Here is a 21064-nt window from a genome sequence, read left to right as displayed (position 1 = left end):
GAGAGAGAGAGAGAGAGAGAGTGGTGGTTGATCGGTGGTGGTGGATGGGACGCTGTCTGTGGGGCTCTGGTGGTGGTTGCCGTTGTCCGGTGGTGATCAACTAATGATGGTGGTTCGATGGTGGTGGTTGCACTGATTAGCGGGAGGAAGAATGGAAGGATGGAGGAGAGAGGAGTTTTTTGGTTTAAAATACACTCAAAATCAATTTTCAAATTTTCCTTTCCCGCTTCTTTTTTTTCCATCTCAGGGGAGAAGTAGTGGGGCCCATTATTTTGCCTATCAACTTTCCATGTCATTCTTTGTTGTCTTCTTTGTTTCCTTCTTTACTAATAGCGGTTGGAGCTAGTTCAAAATCAGAGCATGGAGGCCTTGGAGGTGGATTCGGACGGCTGTCGCGATGATCAATGCTGACTCTCCTGAGCACTCTCCTCACAAGGTCTTGATTCAAGAATGTAAAGCCCTCTTGGCAAGCACATGGCGTACCTCGAAGCACACACTCTGAAAGGGGGACAAAGTGGCGGATCGTCTTGCAAACATGGGAGTTGATCGAGAAAACACAGAATGGTGTTGCATGTCATCCAGCCGGATGACATTATTCTGCTACTTGAGGCTGACATGAGAAGAATAGCTTTTGGTGAGTGTAGTTCTGTTTGTTTCTTTCCAGTTTACCAAAAAAAAAAGTTCCATTAGCCTAACAAACAATCTGATCGTGAAATAGAAAAACTGTAACTAACCAGGAAAGGAGAACGAGAAAGATGAGTGAGAGTGAGAGCGAGAATTGAGAAGGGAGGCAAGGCCGACGCTGGACTAGGGCCCAAGAGGCGGTCAACTTAGCCCAAAATATGTTTGAAAATTAGGGCCTAACTATTTCTAGTATGAAAAAAAAAAAAAAAAAACCTATTTTTAGTACCCAGTATATATATCCTACATTTTTTGTCACAGAGGAGCCCAATTTAAAAGTTAAAACCCAAACAACCCCTCTTCAGTGTAGCTCCTCAGCCACCGCTCGACGAAGGAACCGCGCCCGACGCTTCGGCCAACAGGTACCCCCTCTCTCGAATGTTCTTTTCTTAACCACCGTGTTCAATTATGCCCTGCATTATACGGTACATTTCGCAGCTATCTGTATTCACTCGACTCAAGTTTGTGTTGATCTTGCCAAAATGAATAAAGTCAATAACTTTCAAGAAAAAGTGTACTTGGAACTAATACTTGCTCCTAAGAAACAAACACAGTCCGCTGTAATTACCACATATGATTCTCAACTATTTTTTTGGTTATCGTCTTGTTACCTTGAAAAATTGTCACTAATTATACCGAATGTATAGTGTGCCCAAAAAAAAAAAAAAAAAAGCTTCTTGTCATGTAATCTGTTTTTGAAGGAAGTCTCTTGAGTTACGAGTTACGCATACCAGCATGCTGGTTTTTAATTCAGGATTGCGATAAGATAGAAGAGATTTGATTAGAAATGAAAACATTCGTAGATTGTCAGGGGTCTCACTAGTTGAAGATAACAACACAAAAATTGTAATACCGTGAGCCCCAGTGGATGGGAGTATGGGCTAGGGAGCATTGGGGACGGACCTAACTTTTGACAATAAATGCACAAAGTGGCTGCTCTTAGAAAGTTTTACCACTGAAATAGCGCCCCCTATACCTCCGAAATTCGAGGAATTCAATAGATGTTATGCCTGTGAAGCGAAGTCCCACCTCGCTTGGGTACCAAAATAATATGAATAATATAAGCGTGAGGGCAAGACCTAGATTTTGGGGTTGCTTCTACCCAAAACCGTGTAACATGGTATCAGTCTATCAGAGTCTGGTATGCCAAGGATGGGTAGGGTGCATGTCCCTAGCCTGCATGTGGCAGGTGCTGCCGAGTGAGCACGCTAGATGTGAGGGGGGGTGTAAAGCGAAGTCCCACATCGTTTGGGTACCAAAGTAATATGAAGAATATAAGTGTGAGGGCACCCTCACTTCAATAGCTAGTTTTTGGGGTTGAGTTCTACCTAAAACCGTGTAACAATGCCATGGTTTCTTATACAACGAAGACCAGAAGTTGTAATACTCCTAGTAGATAAAAGGGATAAGAATATCATAAGATTTGTCTGGAGGGAAATGTTTGGGGAGAGGTAGACCGTACTTGACATGGATGTTGTGGTAACAAAAAGGGCACGAGTTTATTAAACTTGACTGATTATGTAGCCCACATCGGTTAAAAATGAGAAAAGGATTAGTATATAACAAAATGTGAGTAGCTAGTGTATAAGTTGAGGTTAATCTTTTGAGTCACGTGGTTAGACGAAGTGTAAGCAGGTCAGGTCAGCTAGCGTGGGTTAGTACATGTGGCATTAACCGGAAGTGTGAGGCGGGTCACGCAAAGGGACATGTTTGGGTGGGCCCAATAAGTGACTGAGTGAGGAGCTTGAGGTGCTTGGGTGGGTTCCACATGAGACAAGCTTGAGGAGCTTGACGTGCTTAAGCGGGTACTTTTCTCGCATCTCTCAGTTGGAGAAAGTGATGGTCCATGGGGCGCAATGAGGACGTTGCCATCTTATTTGGGGGGAGATTATAAGATCCCACATTGGTTAAAAATGAGCAGCTACTCTATAATTCGAGGTTAACCTTTTGAGCCATGTGGTTAAGCTAAGAGTAAGCATGTTAGCGTGCAGGTCATTACACGTATAGTGGTTAGTTTGGCCTGGTTTGGTTTGGTTTGTTTTGGTTGTATAGTTTTGAATTGACGAAATGGTTCTCATGAAAGCTTGACAAGTTATGTGGTGCTTCTGGAACAAATCTTGAATTTGGGATGAGTATGTGAGATTTTAGGCCTAGCTGGTATTTAAAAACTGTTTCACTCTTCAAAACTTCAAATACAAAAACATAGTTGGCAGGGTTCGAAACGGAGTAAACGTGTTTCTTCTAGAATCTGGAAGCATAAATTACGGACTAGAAGAATATCAAGATATATGATACTGGAAAGCTCAAACATGGAACTAGCCTGGGATGCTCCAGTAGCCTACTGGCTCCTTCCCACTAATATGGTAAGTTACAATAATAATGACCTTTTTTTATGAGAGAACAAAACTACGTAAGTTACCATAGTCGAACTTAACACTGGTTTTACTGATTTTGGACCCCAACGTTTCATGTCTAGGAATAGGAGATGTCTTCTGTCTTCATGGAAGAGGTGATTTGACAATCAGCTCTGCTGTAAGGACATTATTGTCGCAGTGCACCAGTTACATTTAACCACTATCTTGCACTTCAAGCAAAGGTCTCCATCACGTTTACATGGAATCCATTCTTCAAACGAGTGTGTAGATGTTTCTGTTCAGGCTGCTACTGATTCAATTACCTTGGTCCTCGTCTTTGTTTCTCCTTTCTTGTCATTAAAGTCCTTAATGCCTAATCTGTATGATAACTGCTGTTAGAATTCTGCTATTTTAGTTCATATTTTCATTTGCCTCCAATACCTCAAATGTACTTATCTTTGTGTACTTTTATCTATTATCTGACAGATCATTCATCTCCTCCTGTTTTTTGGTCACAGATATAGTGAAACAGAGAATGGGTATTTCACAAGAGAAGTCAGGCAAGATTATGGATACAGTCAATGGACGAGAAGAAAGGCCTTTCGATTTTTGGCATGTCCTATTTGGTAGGTTGGATGACAAAATATGAAACTTGATCCGATATATACGATAATGTCTTCATATCTTTTGAGTAGTCCAGTTATGATGATGGACTTGTCATGTTTTGTGGCTAAATAGTGTGGTGTGCAAGAACTTTAGCGGTGCATGATATATGTTTTGCTTCGATAAGTTTAAGAGAAAATTTTCCGGAAGCTATAAACAAATGAGGAACTACTAGAAAGTTTATTGAGTTATGGTATACTACTAGGCAATTGATTAGTGTGATTCTTAACTTCATGAGATGATTCTTTCTAATGTAGAGTTTTTTTCTGGGTTTCTGCAGGGGGTGCTATAGCTGGAGGTGTTGCTGGTGTTGTTGTGGAAACAGCTTTGTACCCAATTGACACAATAAAAACTAGACTTCAAGCAGGTTAAACCTTAGGATGTTCTTGTTTATCTGTTCCTCTTTTTCTCTAATTGCAGTATGCTTTACGATCATTTGAGGTTGGATTTTGCATGGAACTGACAGGAACTAGTTTCATTGAGGATTCTACAATGTTGTGACCTTTTTTATTTTAATGATGTTGACTAAATGGTCATGGTGGAAATTAGGCAGTTCGTGGTGGCGGAAAAATCAATTTGAAAGGACTCTATTCTGGATTAAGAGGAAATCTTGTCGGTGTCTTGCCGTAAGTTCCCTTTCTAGTCTTTCTTTCTGAAAACTTTTCATTTTAACTTGTTACCCCATTTATGCGTGCAAACTTATTAGTTATAGAAACTATGCTAGTTTGTCGGTAGATTTGCATGGACATGTGTCTTTATATAGAATTGCTGTACTCTGTTCATTTGGTATGTGGTATCACTTCAGCTAGGGAACTTACATTGGAGAATACTAATTTTCCTTCAGTATGGTAACTTCTAGGGATAAACTTTTTCTCCAAATTGCACACTTTACACTTAGATCGGAACTATTTGGAAGATCAGCTTTGTATACAATGTTACCGCCAACTGGTCTGAATATGAATTTTTGTAATTTTCTTTGCTTTGTCAGCAGTTTTAAACCATGTGCTTCTTATGATAATTTTCTTTTAGCATTTATTATCAGTAGTTCGAATTACATCTTCAACAGAAGATCATGCCTAGAGTCATCCCCATTAGCTTTTATTATTTTTCTTGATTTTAACTAAGTTCTTGTAATTTATTTGGTATAGAATCCTATACTTTTGTGAGGCTATACCCAAACACATAATATTACATCTACCCATCTCCCTATCAGCATTCGTGGAAAATTTGTCAGTGAATAGCTTCACAGTATGGTGCCTCACGCCTTCTAGGACATGAGAATGCAATAGTATACGTACAATTTACTTAATTCATTCACTAATTTTATTACGGAAATTGAGGTACTGCATTGAACTCAAGTCATCGAATAAGAGAAAGCTCCAACCCTTTGAAGTATCTCTGCCGCTCAACAGATACATTGGAGTTTTCAGTCCTGTGAATACCGAAATTGTAACATTAGGGGGCATGTTCTTGATGGTAATTCTTATTATTTGCAGGGCATCGGCAGTATTTGTTGGTGTATATGAACCTACGAAGCAAAAACTACTGAACAGCTTCCCTGACAACCTTAGTGCCTTGGCTCATTTGGTAATTATCTTAACCGAGTCAAACTAGATATGAGACTTTCATTTTTTTGGGTACAAATTGGTGCTAAATCCTCCAATAATCTGGTACCAGTAAGTTTACACCAAATTGAGGATGGAATCCTTATTCCTATTTGAAGTTTTTGTTTGTATATTTTTTGGTCCTTTCTGTCATGCCATAATCAACTTGGGCTAGTCGTGAGAGGTGTTCCCATGGCAGTGTGATATATAGAGTAGGATCTCATATTGTGACTGGCAAGGGCAGATCATACAGCTCAAGCCTTCGATGTCTTCATAACAGCTGTCAATAGCACTGTGCAAAGGCTTTCAGCTGCCTCTGATTGTCTTCTCATTTTCCTTGTTTCTTTCCTATTGGTGCCAACCTCTGTAATCTGTATTGTTAGACTGTTTCATTTGTATATTTGTATTACCTTCCAATTTGTTTGCTATGTCTATCTTTATTTGTGTCGTCTCTTTAATTTTTAAGCTAGGCTGGTTATACTAGTATCCTGTGTTATTGTGACTCTGGTTTTCTCTAGGAGTTTTAAGTGCAGTTGTTAGAATTTTGTTTGTGTGTGTGTGTAGACTGCAGGTGCTATTGGAGGGGCTGCATCTTCTATTATTAGGGTGCCTACTGAGGTAATTACTTTCCTTCTTCAGCCTCCTCCTCACAATGCTTCTGAGGCTCATGGTTTAGAATTTTGAAGGTTGTTAAGCAAAGGATGCAGACCGGACAATTTGCTTCAGCTGCTGATGCCGTCCAGTGTATTTTTGTCAAGGAGGGTTTTAAAGGCCTATATGCGGTATGTGACAATCACTTTCCTCAAACGTAAAGCTAATATGGAACTGGTTGCATTAGGTTTTCACTTTGCTTCTAGTCTTCTTTTCCTCCTGCTGGAGCGCTTGGAGTGTGAAGGTTTCTTGTTGCTAAAGTGGGTTCTGGTGTTTCATAGTGGAGAATAGCTTCATTACTTTGGCCATGAACTTATTCGAAATTGTTGTTGATGAATGTTACTGTTTTGTCTTTGAGATTGCAGGGATATGGGTCATTTTTATTGCGAGACTTGCCTTTTGATGCCATCCAGTTCTGTATCTATGAGCAACTTCGAATTGGGTATAAGCTAGCGGTAAGCGTAGTTTTTGAATGCGGTAAAGGCAAATGTACACCCTAATCTCTTTTTTTCACTCCCAAGAAGGGAATTGATCCTAGTATGACAGCAAACCCTTGTAGTCATAAGTTGATAAACTCCTTACCACGGAGGAATAACTGGAAAGTGATCATCCCTCATCCATTTCTTTGTTTTCCATAGACTGCAAGCCTATTTAGGAGTTCTATCGCTTTACTTTTTAGCCATTGCGCTTTATGTCTAAATAATGGCACTCATCATACAATGAGAGAATAGAAGGATTGCATCAATGTCGAGTTTTTAGTACTTGTTTAAGTGAAGCTTTGGAGACATAATTCTGCATTCTTTTTTCAGGCTAGAAGGGAATTGAAAGACCCTGAAAATGCTATAATTGGTGCATTTGCTGGTAAGTAGCTAGTACACATCGCCAACAAATTTCAAATTCTAGGGGGGTCTGGTGTTTCAGAGGTTAATAATTACACCTTTTGTTGTCTTCCTAAAATTCGCCCCTGGTATAACTAGCATTTACTGGAGTTGGAATCTCATTTTCATGTTTTTTTCATCATACATATGATGGAAGAATGCTGAATTTCTTGGCACCTCTGATTCCCCTTCATGCAGTTTGTGTAGATTACCAGTCATGGCATGGAATAGTGCGTGTTTCTCTTGTTGTTTCGCTTATAAGAAATATAAAGGCCAGTAAATTGATTGCCGACTATTGACCATCATTGATCAATTTTTCACAGTTTTCCCTTTTTCACCAATATACTGTATTTGCATTCTTCACATATAAACGCATGAATAATTGCCTAAAGTTGCTGCGGAATTTTGGTTTCATTTCCGCTTTACACAGGTGCGATAACTGGAGCTATAACAACTCCTCTTGATGTGATAAAGACTAGATTAATGGTTCAGGTAAATTGTATTGCATTTTCGTGGTTTCTTTGTTCTTTTCATCTTCTATGGGGATTGGGTAGAGCTTTGTTGCTCATGTTTTGGTCTTTTTAATTTTTTGCAGGGACCAGCAAACGAGTATAAAGGTATTGTTGATTGTGTTAAAACTATAGTAAGAGAAGAGGGAACTCCTGCTTTTTTCAAGGTGTGACTTTCCCCACTACTCGCCTTGCTAAATAACTATGAAAACCTAAAACAGAGTAGTGCCGCTGTTATTCCTTGTGTTTATTCTTATTATGCTTCACTGGACGGGTGAGAATTATTTTTCTTTCTTTTTATCTCTCGCAGTCAGGCTCCTTGCTAATGTTCAATTCCACATATGTACTCCCCCGGTCTTATCCATCACTAAATGGCAATATAAACCCAATTGATATTAATAACTTGGGCCTTTCATCCATTTGTACAAACTGAAGCTACCAGCTTTAGAGCTGGTACATGGCATAGTTACTCATTACATGGCATAGTCACTCAAAAGTTTGAACTATTATGCTTATCTGAGACGGAAATATTCCGTAGTCTTTCATTTTAGGTTTTTACATCCTCTCGGTGGTTTTAACTATTGCTCCTTCTTTAAATCATTTCAGCGAGAACAAACTGGAACTTAGTGATCTTCAAATTGTTTCGGCTTGCACTAGTTACAGTAAAAGATCATGAACTGTTGATTTTTTTGAACCTGTTTAAATTGCTTATTTATCAATCTTTCCCGAAATAGCATGCTAAAACATGATTATAATTGACTGTTGTGCTGCAGGGTATAGGGCCTAGAGTACTGTGGATAAGTATTGGAGGTTCGATTTTCTTCAGCGTTCTTGAAAGGACAAAGAAGATACTTGCGGAAAGGCGTCCTGTGGATCATAACTCAGCTTCTTTCAAGTTGGATTAACATCGGATCTAGCAATTTTTGTTAGGTTTAATTCTCCTTGCTTGAGATCTAAAGCAGGAAGAACTGTGGAGGGAATCTCCATCCATTTCCCCTGTTTTTTCAAGTTTTTATGCCTTTTCAGAGGAAATGGCTAATCCAATAACACAAGTTTCGTAGCGGGACTGGAGCAAGCTATTTTGAGACACGGTTTCTTCTGAAATAGATTCGGTTCGGAATTGTTGTCTAAGATCTGGTATTGAAATAGATTGAGAGGTTTTTTTTCTGCCTTTCTTTGTGTCAGCAAAGAAAATTTGAACAATGAGGGTTCACTAGATTCCATGCATGAAAAATTGTCAAAGAAAATGAGCTTGACTCCTGCTGGTGCTGGAAGGATGACTGGACGAATTTTGGGCTGATTTAGAACAGAGTTGTTTTTTCTTTGTGTGATGGGGATGTGAGATTGGATGAACGGAAAACAAACCACTGGGGTTTCTCTCCGTTAGACTTTCATCCCCTAAAACGGCGTCGTTTGGATGGAAAAAAAGAAAAAGAAAGGGCCCGGCCAAATACAACTGCGAATTTACTACATGTAGCCAATTCATAAAAGGAAGATTTCCTTTTATGAATTGGCTACATGTAGTAAATTCGCAGTTGTATTCCTTTTATGAATTGGCTACATGTAGTAAATTCGCAGTTGTATTTGGCAGCACCCAAAAGAAAAAAGGAAGGACTATTGTTGTGAGCCTTTGGATCTACTCATTAAACGCCCTGCTACTGGTACAGAAATTTGTGCACAGATTTTATTGTGGAGCCCACCAAGGGTCCCACACAAATGATCCGAATGGTTCATTAAATGTAAAATATTTTTTCAAGAGCCCCAACAGAAAATTAGCTCAGCCTAATACCTATAAGCGCTCGATCCAATCATCTAAATTTTCATTCAGATTTTCGGGTAATGAGAAGTTAGATAATTAGATCAAGTACCTATAGTTATTGGATTGAGCTGATTTTTTATAGAAGCCCTTGAAAAAATGTTTTACATTTAATGAACAGCTCGGATAATTTGTGTGGGACCCGTGGTGGGCCCCACAAAAAAATCTGTGCACAATCTGTGCACAGATTTCTGTACCGGTAGCATTTTTGTTATGGCAACTCCTCATTTAAACCCTCACACAATCCTCACAGGTAAATCCTCACCGAGGATCCGGATCCGTGCTGGAAGTAGTTGGCTGTCTTTCTTGCACTATAAAAGATCCTGCAACTAGATTCCATTTTCCTCCAATTTGAACAAGAAGGGTCATTTTCTTATCTTTAGATTCTTTCCCAGTTTCATCGTAATTTTCAAGCAAAGGAAAGTAATGAGAGTGGCCAAATCCACATAATTTCCATATGAAGCCTAATTTTCCAATGAAAAACCAACTAGTGAAATTGACTTTGTTGTCATTTAGAGCTAATCCGTTACCATCAGTAGGGAAGTGTTGGGTCCATTGATCCTTGTCAGTGCTGAATTTTCTTTCGAGCCCTTTTGATGTGTTTGATGAATTATCACCGTATCCACCCTGATCCATAGTTTACTTTCACTATGTTCGGTAACCATTTTAGTTTAGTTTTTCAATTATTACTCTACTTCTTTCTCTAATTATTGTCCTATTTTTTTAATTATTAATTTTCTCATCTCTCTCCAATTATTACCCCTCTCTTCAATCATTACCTTATTTCTCTATCTATCCACTACCAAAACTAAACTAAACTAAATTTTCAACCAAACAAAGCCTTTGTAGGTTCAATTGTGCTGTTGAAATCTTTGGTTTTTGTTCAAGTTTCAACGTCTCGTTATCAATAATGTGCGTAGTTTCCTTTATTGGAGAGTGGGCATTATAGTCACATTAATTAATACTCCCTCCGTCCCAATTTAATTGCTCCCTAAGGGAGACCGTGTAATTTTGACCTCGAAAAATAAAGTACTTTCGTAACTAATTTTTGACTTTGTTTTGCATTGTTCAAAAGATCTCAATGAGTACTTAAAACGGTGCAAAAAAGTTTCAAAAAAGATTATGAAAAATATGATTTTTTTTAAGTCAAAATGACACGGCTTATTGGCTTATTTTTGTCTTTATTAAAAAAAATTAGATTTCGATCATAATTTTTACTTTTTAGATTCCTCTAGTCATGACAATACAATTGTAACAATCCGAATTTTCAAGTCATTTTTTTTAAACATTTTATTATAATTCTTTTACTAAAAATTATTTTATCATTTATTAAAGTGATTGTATTATAATTTAACCTTAGGAACTAGCCATTTAAAAACCTTTTGATATCATAGGATTTTTTTTCATATCTTGACCAATGATATCCTTTGTCCCGAACTATTATAGAACCCTAACTTTATTTCATAATCTTAAAAATCTAGGATAAGATTACATTGGATTAGGATAAGATATTATTGGATATCCTAAGATATACTTAGATACATTAAGATTTGTTTGGAGTTTAGTAGATATTATTAGATATTATAAGATTATGTTTAGATATTATAAAATTATGATCTAGATTTGATTGGATTTTCTAGATATGCTCTAGATTCTTCTTCCATGAGTATAAATAGGCTCCATCTCTCCACTCTCCTCCACACACACCACACCACACCTCACTTCTCTTCACTTCTTATTCCAATTTGTTAGCTTAGAGAGAGAGAGAGAGAGAGAGAGAGAGAGAGATAAAAGAGAAAAAAAGCTTGAGAGTTTATTTTATAAATAGTTTTAGATTGGTGGGCTAGTGGTGTATTTAGTCGAAAGATGGAAAAATATTTTTAAGGCATTGATTCGTAGACGTAAGAGCCAGACATACTTGAGGTAATCCGGGGAGTATACGATATGCCTTCCCACTTCCAGAATCCTTTCTTCACTCTCACTTTTGTACTGCTTTTGATTATCTCATGATATTTGTTCAATTTTGTGGATATCATTGAAAAGTGGAATAATTGGTATCGAATATGATGTTGTTGGCTGAGTACTATAAAACTGTTTAGTACAGGGATCGAGTGAACTCATGCACCAATAACTTATCCAATAGCCAGAATGGGTCGAGGATGACTCGGTGATGAAGGTATTGGGGAAGGGTCACTGATTACGTACTGAGGAGGACATGGTATGAGATCCTTTGTGATTGTTGTTTCGACTTGGTGGTCGATTATCGCTCATTGATTCCACTTGAACTTAAGCTTTGTTATTCTGTTGTATCTTATACTTCCTGGATAATTTCTTTTTCAGGTATGGAGTTGGATTAGTGGAAATTAAATCAGAGTATATAAGGATTAATTTGGAGAGGTCTTGAAAGAGTTGATAATTTTGGAGCATCTAGAAGAATATTTAGAAGGCGGCTTAAGTTTATTTTGGTGATGTAATTTATTTATGGAGAGAACAGGGACTTAGAAGTGTTTAAAATGCAATGTATTTTGGAGTTTATTTTTAGAAAATAGCGGGGCATTACAACAATAATCCCTCAAAAATTGATGAGAAACTAACAAATACGAAAAAAAAACTGAATAAGGACAAAAAAATAAGCCAGTTGAATTATTAAAAAATTGGTGGGAGGTTTACTATAGCATATTTGTAACCCATTAAGTCCATTTCTAAATTTCATAACCCCTCTAGTCCACTAATATAGTTATATAACCTAATAACTCCAATTTACTTTAAAAGAGATATTTTTCAAGACCAAAAAACCCTCCTATGTAACATATAGAGAGAGAAACCCAAGATCACAAAATAGATCTGAGCATCCCCTCTCTCTCTCCCCTCCCCTCTCCTAGTGAACCGTCTGCCTCCAAATTCTCCACGCCGACGAGTTCTCCCTCACTCACCACGAACTGGATAGGGCCCTCTCTCTCTCCGATTACTCGTCGCCGCCACCCTTCCTCGCCGTCGTCGCCGCTGCATTCCTGATCCTCCTCCTCACATAGCCGCCGTCGTCCGTGGCATAAAATCTTGGGGCCCACATTCTCTCCACTATCCAAAAGTTCCAGGCCTTATTGTTCGCGCAGCCGCCGCCCACGGCTATACCCACGTTCGTCCTTCCACCATCACGATATTGAGGAAAAAGGGAAAACCCAAAAATAGATCTTTCTGAAAGCTTCCCAAGATGTTGAAAGCAGTGTGTAAGTAAATCATGAACACAAGTACTTTAATTTGTTTGTGTTTTAACATGGGTAGCAGTATAATTCAACCTAACTGCTTTCATCTTTTGTTTCACAACTCACTTCAGCCGCAAGAAGACCATCCACCCGTTCAAGAACTTCTATGCCGAGTAGATGAAGACCCTCAGGACCACCCTCCTCCATGTCCTCCGCCAATCCATGTCTTCTAACTCCCCCAGCACCTCCTCCCTGCCCACGTCGACACCGTCCACACCACCTCCTCCCCACCCACATTGCCCTCGACCTCGCCTGTGCACTCCTATTACTGATTTAAAGTTGCTAACAGTCTGTGAATATATGGTTATAAATTATTTTGTTCTGGTTGTTATTTTGTCATGTGAATATGTATGGTATTATGTCATTTTATTCAGTGAATATATATGGTTATATATTCAGGTCTAGTAGGGCCGCCGTGTGGACCAATTCAATAACGTAAATTTATTAGTTTTATTAGTTTTCATGTATAAATTTATTAGTTTTATTTGTCAAAGGAACTAATAACGTTGTATGTTCTTTTATTGAATTGGTTCGCGTAACGGCCTCTCAAAATACATATAGATATATGATTATATGATTATATATGGTTATGTGATAATATTTGTGACCATATATATATATATATGAGCTTGTATTGACAAAAATATTCCAATTGCATAGAGATCATATAACGTTGTATATGAGATTTTGTCCTGTAAAACTAAAAAAAGAAGAGAGGAACTAATAATGTTTTATGCTCTCTTATTGAATAGGTCCGCACAGCGGCCTCTCAAAAGCGCATATGGATGTATCCATATATTATCAGAAGCAAGTCGAAGAGGTCGCTGCGCGGACCAATTCAATAAGTGGTGAACAATGGAGTATATAACGTTATATGTGAACTTCTGTTATGTGTAATATGTAATTTTCCTAGGGTTAGACATATAATATTATATCTCATTTTTGAGATATATTAATGTTGTTTATGTTGTTTTGAATATGTATATATGTAGATGGTTATGAGAATGCTATTCGGAGGCAGAAAATCAAAATTTTGAAGGATTCGATGAAGGTTTTGATGAAGAAAATGGTGAAAAAATGAAGTTCGACCCTCTGTAGCCTCATCAACATTCAACTTGGGATTCAAGGCGCGATTGAAAATAAGGATAATGGTGGCATGATATGTGAACATATAATGTTATTTTTTGAGATATATAATATTGTTAGAAAGATATGATGTTGTTTTGAGAACATATAATTTTATGTCTTGTTTTGTGAGACTTAGAGCTACAGAAGCTCAGATATAATGTTATATATTTTATTTTATTGTGAGATTTAGAACTACAGAAGCTCACATATAATGTTATATTTCTGTTCTATTTTTTTGTGAGATTCAGAGCTGCAGAAGCTCAAATATAATGTTATATGTTCTATTTTTTTTTGTGATATTTAGATATTTAAAAACTCACATATAATGTTATATGTTTTGTATGGACCAGCATATAATGTTAAAGACTTAAAACAAGAAAAACCAAAAAGAAATGTTGCATGTTAGAAAATTTTTGCCACACATATAATATTGTATGTTAGGAAATTTTTATTACTCATATAACGTTAAAAAATCAATACAAGAAAAATAGAAAAAAACAAAAAGAGAAATTTGTCACATATATAACGTTAAATGTTAAGTGTAGCAGGTTCAATAAAAAAAATCAAGAAAAATGAAAAAATACGTTTTTTGTTACCCATATAACGTTATATGTGGTGTGATGGCAATGGCGACGGTGGTGGTGGCGGAGGTGGTGGCAGGGGCGGCGGCTTGATTGCAACAAAAACGAAAAAAATGGAAAAACACATTTTCGTGTTAGCCAAATAAGGCCCTTATTTATTAGGTAGGGTATTTTTGTCATTAAAATTATTAGTGGACTATGAAACTTAGAAGTGGACTAGATGAGTTTGGAAACTGCTATAGTGGATTTATGCAAAATTCTCTCTTGAATTATTTAGCCGAACGGGTAAGTTATTGATTAGTATACACAAGATGCTAAAATGTCAAAAATTGTTGATTAATATGAATAATATATAATTTTGGCACAAATTAATCACAAAAAAATTAACGTGAACTGGGCCCGGCCTGAGTGGTGGTGTTCCTTAAAATTGGAGTTCTCTTTTGATTATTCACTCAAAGATTCAGCTGAAATGCAAATTGCAATTTTTATTCGAAGAAGCTAGATTCCCATAAAAAGTGGAATCACAAAAAGAAAAGAAAAGTAGGATATGACATCGTGGAGGCAAAACTAGGGGTGTACACGGTCCGGATTGGTCCGGTTCTCTAGAAAACCAGTAATCGGACCATTTCAAACGTTTCTAGGAAATTGAGAACCAGAACCTAACCAATACATGAGTGGAACCGAACCAGAACCAAACCGCAAAACCGGTCCGGTTTTGGTTCGGCTCCGGTTCCGATTCTATCCAATTAGTATCCAAACCTATCACCGGTGTGTGAGAAAGAGAGACGTGAGATTGAAATTATAAAGACTAATCCGTTAAATAAGGTTACAAAGAATTAAAAGAATAAGAAAGTAATCTATTAGAATAGAAAAAGAAGAAAGAAAATAAAAACTTTCTTAACGAATGAGATTTCATCTCTAAATAAAGTAAGTTTAGCAAGAAAGAGATTAACTTACCAAATTACACACATATATTTATTTTATATAATTATATATATATATATATTAATTTTAAACGGTCCGGTCCGGTTCTAACCACGGTTCTTTAATTGAGAACCAGTAACCGAACCAAAATTAACGGTTCTTATTTTTTTGGAACCATAACCTGACCGCAGAACCACAGAACCAGACCAAATATGACGGTTCGGTCCGGATCGGACCGGTTTTACGGTTCGGGCGGTTTTCTTGAACACCCCTAGGCAAAACTGTGTGTCACTTGCATTGTTGAAATCATTGGGCCCTCCACCATTTTTTTCTTTTTAAGGCTTTGAAACAGTGGTCAACAAGAATTCTTAAACACGTGCTTTAAGCAAATTGAGTGAGCCTCTTCCCTTCACACGTTACACTGGGATCGATCCACACTCTTAAGTTTCGTTCTATTAAAGTTCTTATTTTTAAAATACTTATTTTTCATTTTACGAAATATGTTATTCTTTTACAATACATTACTTTTAATTTAAAAAAACAAGTACTTATTTTCTTATTTGAGTTAGCGGATTAGACTCGAATTCTACAAAATTTTGTGATTTTAAGAGAACGTGAAACACCATGTGGCGGTGCCGCAAGAGCAATGAATAATTTTTCATTGTCACTATAACATCAGTTTGAATTCTCTCTCTGCATAAAGTACCCAGCTACCGGTCGTGTTCCACAAACGCAGGCATCACCAATTCTGTGGACCAACACTTTACCCACTAATCTCTCTCCTACTTTAGGAGAGAGAAAAGACTCACCAAAAAAGGCAAAAACGTTAAGCACAAAAACATGGCTGAACAATTACCACCAAAGTACGGCAAGTGTTTTGTGTGTTCAATGGTTCTGAATATGTTGCTGATACTGTGTTTGTTTGTCGGGCATACAAATTGGAAGCCGAGCTGGAGCATGAGGGCCGCCATGGAGGCAGAAGCAGTGGCGTCGGAGTCGTGCTCTGGCCATGGCAGGGCCTACTTGGACGGCTTACTTGTGGATGGAAAGCCAGTCTGTGAATGCAATACTTGCTTTGGCGGACCTGATTGCTCTCAGTTTTCACCTGATTGTCCTGCAGACGTCAACAGGCTCTCTCTCTCTCTCTCTCTCTCTCTATATATATATATATATATATATATATATATGGGAAAGTGTTGTAATTTATGAGCATCTCCCGGTAGTACCCGATGCCTAATAAAAAAAATGTGCTCTTAAAAAATTAATAATAAAACAATTTTTATATGACAACAATCACATTACAAGAAAAACATTACTTGAATATTATTTGTGTTGCGTTTTTAGAAGCAAAAGTATCAATTAAATTTGTATAATTCACCTATTTCACCAATTCATTTCCAAATGGGCATTTTTTATTTTATTTTATTAGATTTTAAAAGAGTCATACTCAAACCCAAATAGTAAAAATATTAGAGTACCCCTAAAATTTAAAATTTTTGAGATGTCCAAGGCTTAGACCTCTTGGGCCTTGTGCCTGGGCCGGCTTTGAGCATCTCAAAGCACATGATGCAAAAATTCAATTAGGACTCTAGTTTTGTTCTCTTATGATATCTTCTGGTTTTGATTTGGAGCATGATTTATTGGTTTTACAGCATACTTTCACCGTTCCATATTGAGAGTCTTATGCTCTGTCTCTTGCTTTTTTTCAAATCAAAACATCAATTACTTCCGTGTATAATTTTTTTAAATTTTTTTGCATTGTATTGAAGATCTCAATTAGTACTTTAATTTGGTATGAAAAAAATTCAAAAAATCATACATGAAAGTAATTGATTTTTTTGATTTGAAAAATGACACGACTTTTCATAGTGAACTCTCAATATAGAACGAACGGATGGGCTAATTTCCAAGGTTTTTTTCTCAGTCTCTCGTGGAAAGGGTTGTTTTTTCATTGCGTAAGCTTGACTGAAAAATTAAAAACGGTTGATTCATCTGCAGTCTATCCTTGGGACATCCATATTGTGCTTTAGGGATAGGATATTGAACTTATAGCTTATATACTTCTTGTAAAAATTAAAAATAGGGCATCTTTTGTTGGACTATAATAAGGGATAAAAAAATAAGGGGAGCCCTTTACAATTTAGAATTTTTTTGAGGCCTAAAGTGAGCACAACACTTATTTTAGCTCAGGGCCAGCTTTGAATGCTCCAATTGCCTAATTTTCATCTTTTATTATAGTCTTTCGCCAGAATGACGTGACAATAACATTCTTCTAATTGTGAAAACCTATTTGTAGGATCCTCGGTTTGGGCACTCAACTCGAACCAATCATAACGTCTAAAATTAAGTAGCTGCAAAAGGCATGCATGCATATGTCGTGAGTTTGTTATGAGTTTATACATTGTAAGCATATACTTGATCCTGATGACAGAAGGAGCATATAACTAGTGGCGGAGTCAGGAATTAAATTCGAAAGGGGCATCCAAATGCATATAGTTAGTGTCAAAATATATAATACATGGCGTTCTAAGGCTAATTATTCATAATACTGAAAAAAAAAAACATGCATTTTCATGGGATAATCATCCACTAACAGACTAAATCTCCGGGGGGGAAATACACTCATTCTAACGTTAACCATCAATAATATCCAAAAAAGTACACATTTTTTAAGGTTCGCCCATCAACATACTTACTATCCCCAAAAATATACGTGTTCCGTAGAATAATGTTGTTTTTATCGAACTTGGGGGTGGCAGGTGTCAGTCCCCCACTCATTGCATCCGCCCCTTCGGACAACACTTGTCATAATTCTCCTGTAAAAATAAAAATAGGTGTTTGAGACCAACATGGTAGCACATAAATATGAACAATTTTGGACTTAATTACATTCTATCCCCACCATAACCCTATGACCATGTTGCTAAATAATTCATTATTTCTCAATTTGTGACATTTAAACCCTCTATCACCTCACATTTTGGTCCGTTTTGAAATGCAAATTTCCTTTTTCGCCCCTCTGAATTTTAAAAATTCTCTTGAATTGTTATCCTGTTTTTGTTTGCTATGCAGTGGGAATCCTCTGTTTTTAGAGCCATTTTGGATGCAAAATGCAGCTAGCGGCGCGCTACTAGTTTCAGGGTGGCATAGAATGAGCTACTCGTACGACGATGACTCCAATATCTCAGAAGAGCTCGAAAAACATATCCGAAAACTGCATTCAATCGTCGGGAATGCAGTTACGGAAGGAAGATTCATCGTCTTTGGCACTGGCTCAACCCAACTCCTCAATGCAGCAGTTCATTCTCTTGCCCTCACCAACTCGTCCTCGAGGGCAGGGGTCGTGACCACAAAGCCATTTTATCCGGTTAATCCAGTACCTAATCTCCGAGTTTTTTTGTTCTTTAATTCGGTTACCATGATTGCTATCATGGTTGAAAATTTGATACAAGATGCTAAAAGGACTCAAATTGGTTACGAAGTTAGCAAGTTAGAGTCAATTAGTTCTCTCACGAAACAATACGATAACATGGCAAATGCACAGATCAGGTTAGTGTAGGTTAGTCTCGTACCAGCGTAGTTTGAATTTGACACATATTAAGTATTAACTCATATTAACTCGTACCCGCCTTCTTGGTTTATGCTCTTGGTTTTTGCTCGTATCATGTGTTTTTTTTTTGTTTGACTGCGGCTTGTTGTTTGGGAGGTGTTTCACGTAGCTTAGTTGTAGTTTTACTTGTTTCTGTTGTTGTTGTTGTTGTTGTTGTTGTTGTTGTTGTGTGGCAAAGTGCTTTTCTCCTTAGGCCCTTGTTGGCTTTCGCTCGTCACCAACACTTTTTCTATCTTACGGCGATAGCACTGTTGCTCTTTCTCTTATATTATCTATCTTTATATCAATGAAGTTCTTTTTTGATACCAAAAAAATAAAAAATGGAGTAGCTATGACACAATATAACACCATGCCCGCCTCTATAATTCCTTGCACAATTTTTTTTTTTTGATAATCAGGTGTCTGGACCATCTTACGCGCACCTCGACTAATCTTGAGAAAATCTGATACGATTCTGTAAGAACATGACACAATATGACACCACGCCCACTCTATGATTCCTTGTACAAGAATTTGATCAAGATGACGGAATTTCGCAGGCATATAAATCACAGACCGATTTCTTTCGATCGGTGGACTATAATTTTGTTGGGGATACATCTCAGTTTAAGAATGCTACAGATGGGAATGCAAACATCATCGAATTCGTAACTTCACCGAACAATCCAGATGGTCTGTTGAAAAAGGCAGTGCTTGAAGGCCCCCATGCCAAAGCCATTAATGATCATGCCTATTTCTGGCCTCATTATACAGCAATTCCAGCTCCAGCAGATGAAGATGTCATGATTTTTACTCTTTCTAAGCTCACTGGCCATGCCGGCTCGAGATTTGGGTAACAACCATTCATAACCCTGCTCATTCATTATTGTGAACCGGGCGTTCGAACCCCAGTCCAGAAATGCGAATAAATTTTTTAAGCGTCGGTAAGATGTCGAACATGATACCTAACTTGATTTTGTTCTTTGTTCTGCAGGTGGGCAGTGATAAAGGATGAGGCTGTGTATCAAGCAATGTCAGCCTATACCAGTCAAATTTCCTTCGGTGTTTCTCATGATACCCAGTTGGTAGCATTGAAGCTACTAAAATTTGTTGCTCAGGGAAAAGGAGAAATTTTCGACTTTGGATTCGAAACAATGAGGAATCGCTGGGAGATTTTGGGCAAGACTCTGTCGGTCTCGAGCCGATTCTCCGTCCAAGAAATCGAGCCTCAGTATTGCTCCGTCTACCAAAAAGTCAGAGATCCTTCTCCAGGTGATTCTCATTTTAAAGATTCACTCACTTGTAAATTCTGCATGTGGAAGTGTGCTTTCGAAACAGAGGAATAGAGATGATACTTGATAACAAAGTAATATATTCTTTCTTGAGTTTGTTGAATGGGCTCAGAGCACAGGTTGTGCGAGGTTTTGAGTTCAAGTCTCTCTGTCTGCATTACGCTTCTCCCCTCCATTTTCTCTTTCGCTCTTCATAGATATCGATCTGCATAATCACTTGCATGACGGAGTTGCACTTGAGGGAGGGTATAGAATAGTTCGATATACGTTTTTGGGATCATTTCTTAACAAGTTAGGTAGTCTGAACAATGAGTACCTTCACATAAGACGATTGAATCTAGTTGCGACATGCCAACGCCGTTTGATTTAGAATACTCAAATTTCAAATTCCATACCCTCTCTTCTTCTTCTTTTTCCTTTCATTTTCTGAATTCTTTTCATTGCAGCTTATGCATGGTTCAAATGTGAGAGAGAAGAAGATGAAGATTGCTACGCAGTGCTGAGAGCAGCCGGTATAATTTCCCGTCAAGGCACCCTATTTGGTGCAGATAGCCGATATGTGCGTCTCAGCCTTATCAAAACACAAGACGATTTCGATTTATTAATCCGGAAGTTAACCATATTGGTGTCTGAGGAAGATGGAGCCAAAATTATGTGAAGAACGTATATGAATCAACTTGTCGTTGATTACAATTTGCAATTCAATTCTTGTTGATTGCATTGTTTCGCAGTAAATAAGTAGCCGTAGTGTTGGGATAAGTTGATGTATTGTGTGTACAATTGAAATGTTGTACATCATGTAGCATGGGATGACTGATAGACAGTACCATTCATGCGTAAACGCGCCTCGAGAAGCTGTTTTGCCCGTCTTGATCGGTTATTTAGTTTGGTTTGGTCCTTGTCTTTCTGTTTTTGTCGCTCGTCGGTATTTTTATTGTTGTGGGCTTTTTGGATTTTATCTTGGATATTTTTAAAAATATTTGGGTGAAAATCAGTAATTTTTTATTTTTCTAATTCATCTGGATGAGACGAATTAATAATCCACAAAAATTAGGCGCAAAATTGACAAATGCAAAAAAAAATTGAATAAGAACAAAACAAGAAAGAGCTCAAAAAGGCCTTAGCGAAACA

The 21064-nt window shown here is 37.5% G+C and overlaps 2 protein-coding genes across 3 annotated transcripts; both read left to right on the top strand.

The window, feature by feature from the left end:
• Nucleotides 1-908: 908 nt before the first annotated feature.
• Nucleotides 909-8511, top strand: LOC131306546 (S-adenosylmethionine carrier 1, chloroplastic/mitochondrial-like). Of its 2 annotated transcripts, none has more exons than XM_058332857.1 (12): nt 909-1043; nt 3554-3661; nt 3979-4065; nt 4252-4324; nt 5195-5285; nt 5867-5920; nt 5989-6084; nt 6319-6408; nt 6763-6814; nt 7262-7323; nt 7427-7507; nt 8114-8511. In XM_058332857.1, the coding sequence occupies exons 2-12, from the start codon at nt 3571-3573 to the stop codon at nt 8243-8245; spliced, it is 909 nt and encodes a 302-aa protein (XP_058188840.1). In that variant the 5' UTR covers nt 909-1043; nt 3554-3570; the 3' UTR covers nt 8246-8511. The 2 variants fall into 2 exon arrangements, with proteins under 2 accessions (XP_058188840.1, XP_058188841.1); XM_058332858.1 differs by lacking the exon at nt 909-1043 and adding an exon at nt 3319-3415.
• Nucleotides 8512-15785: 7274 nt separating this feature from the next.
• Nucleotides 15786-20832, top strand: LOC131306543 (tryptophan aminotransferase-related protein 4-like). Its single transcript, XM_058332845.1, has 5 exons — nt 15786-16182; nt 18125-18419; nt 19202-19494; nt 19636-19913; nt 20380-20832. Exons 1-5 carry the CDS (start codon nt 15893-15895, stop codon nt 20589-20591), a joined length of 1368 nt encoding a protein of 455 aa, XP_058188828.1. The 5' UTR covers nt 15786-15892; the 3' UTR covers nt 20592-20832.
• Nucleotides 20833-21064: the final 232 nt, after the last annotated feature.

This window comes from Rhododendron vialii, chromosome 11a, assembly GCF_030253575.1.
Source record: "Rhododendron vialii isolate Sample 1 chromosome 11a, ASM3025357v1".
Classification (NCBI taxonomy): Eukaryota; Viridiplantae; Streptophyta; class Magnoliopsida; order Ericales; family Ericaceae; genus Rhododendron; species Rhododendron vialii.
The sequence above is the reverse complement of the archived record's forward strand: the minus strand, read 5'-3'. Positions and strand labels throughout refer to the sequence as shown.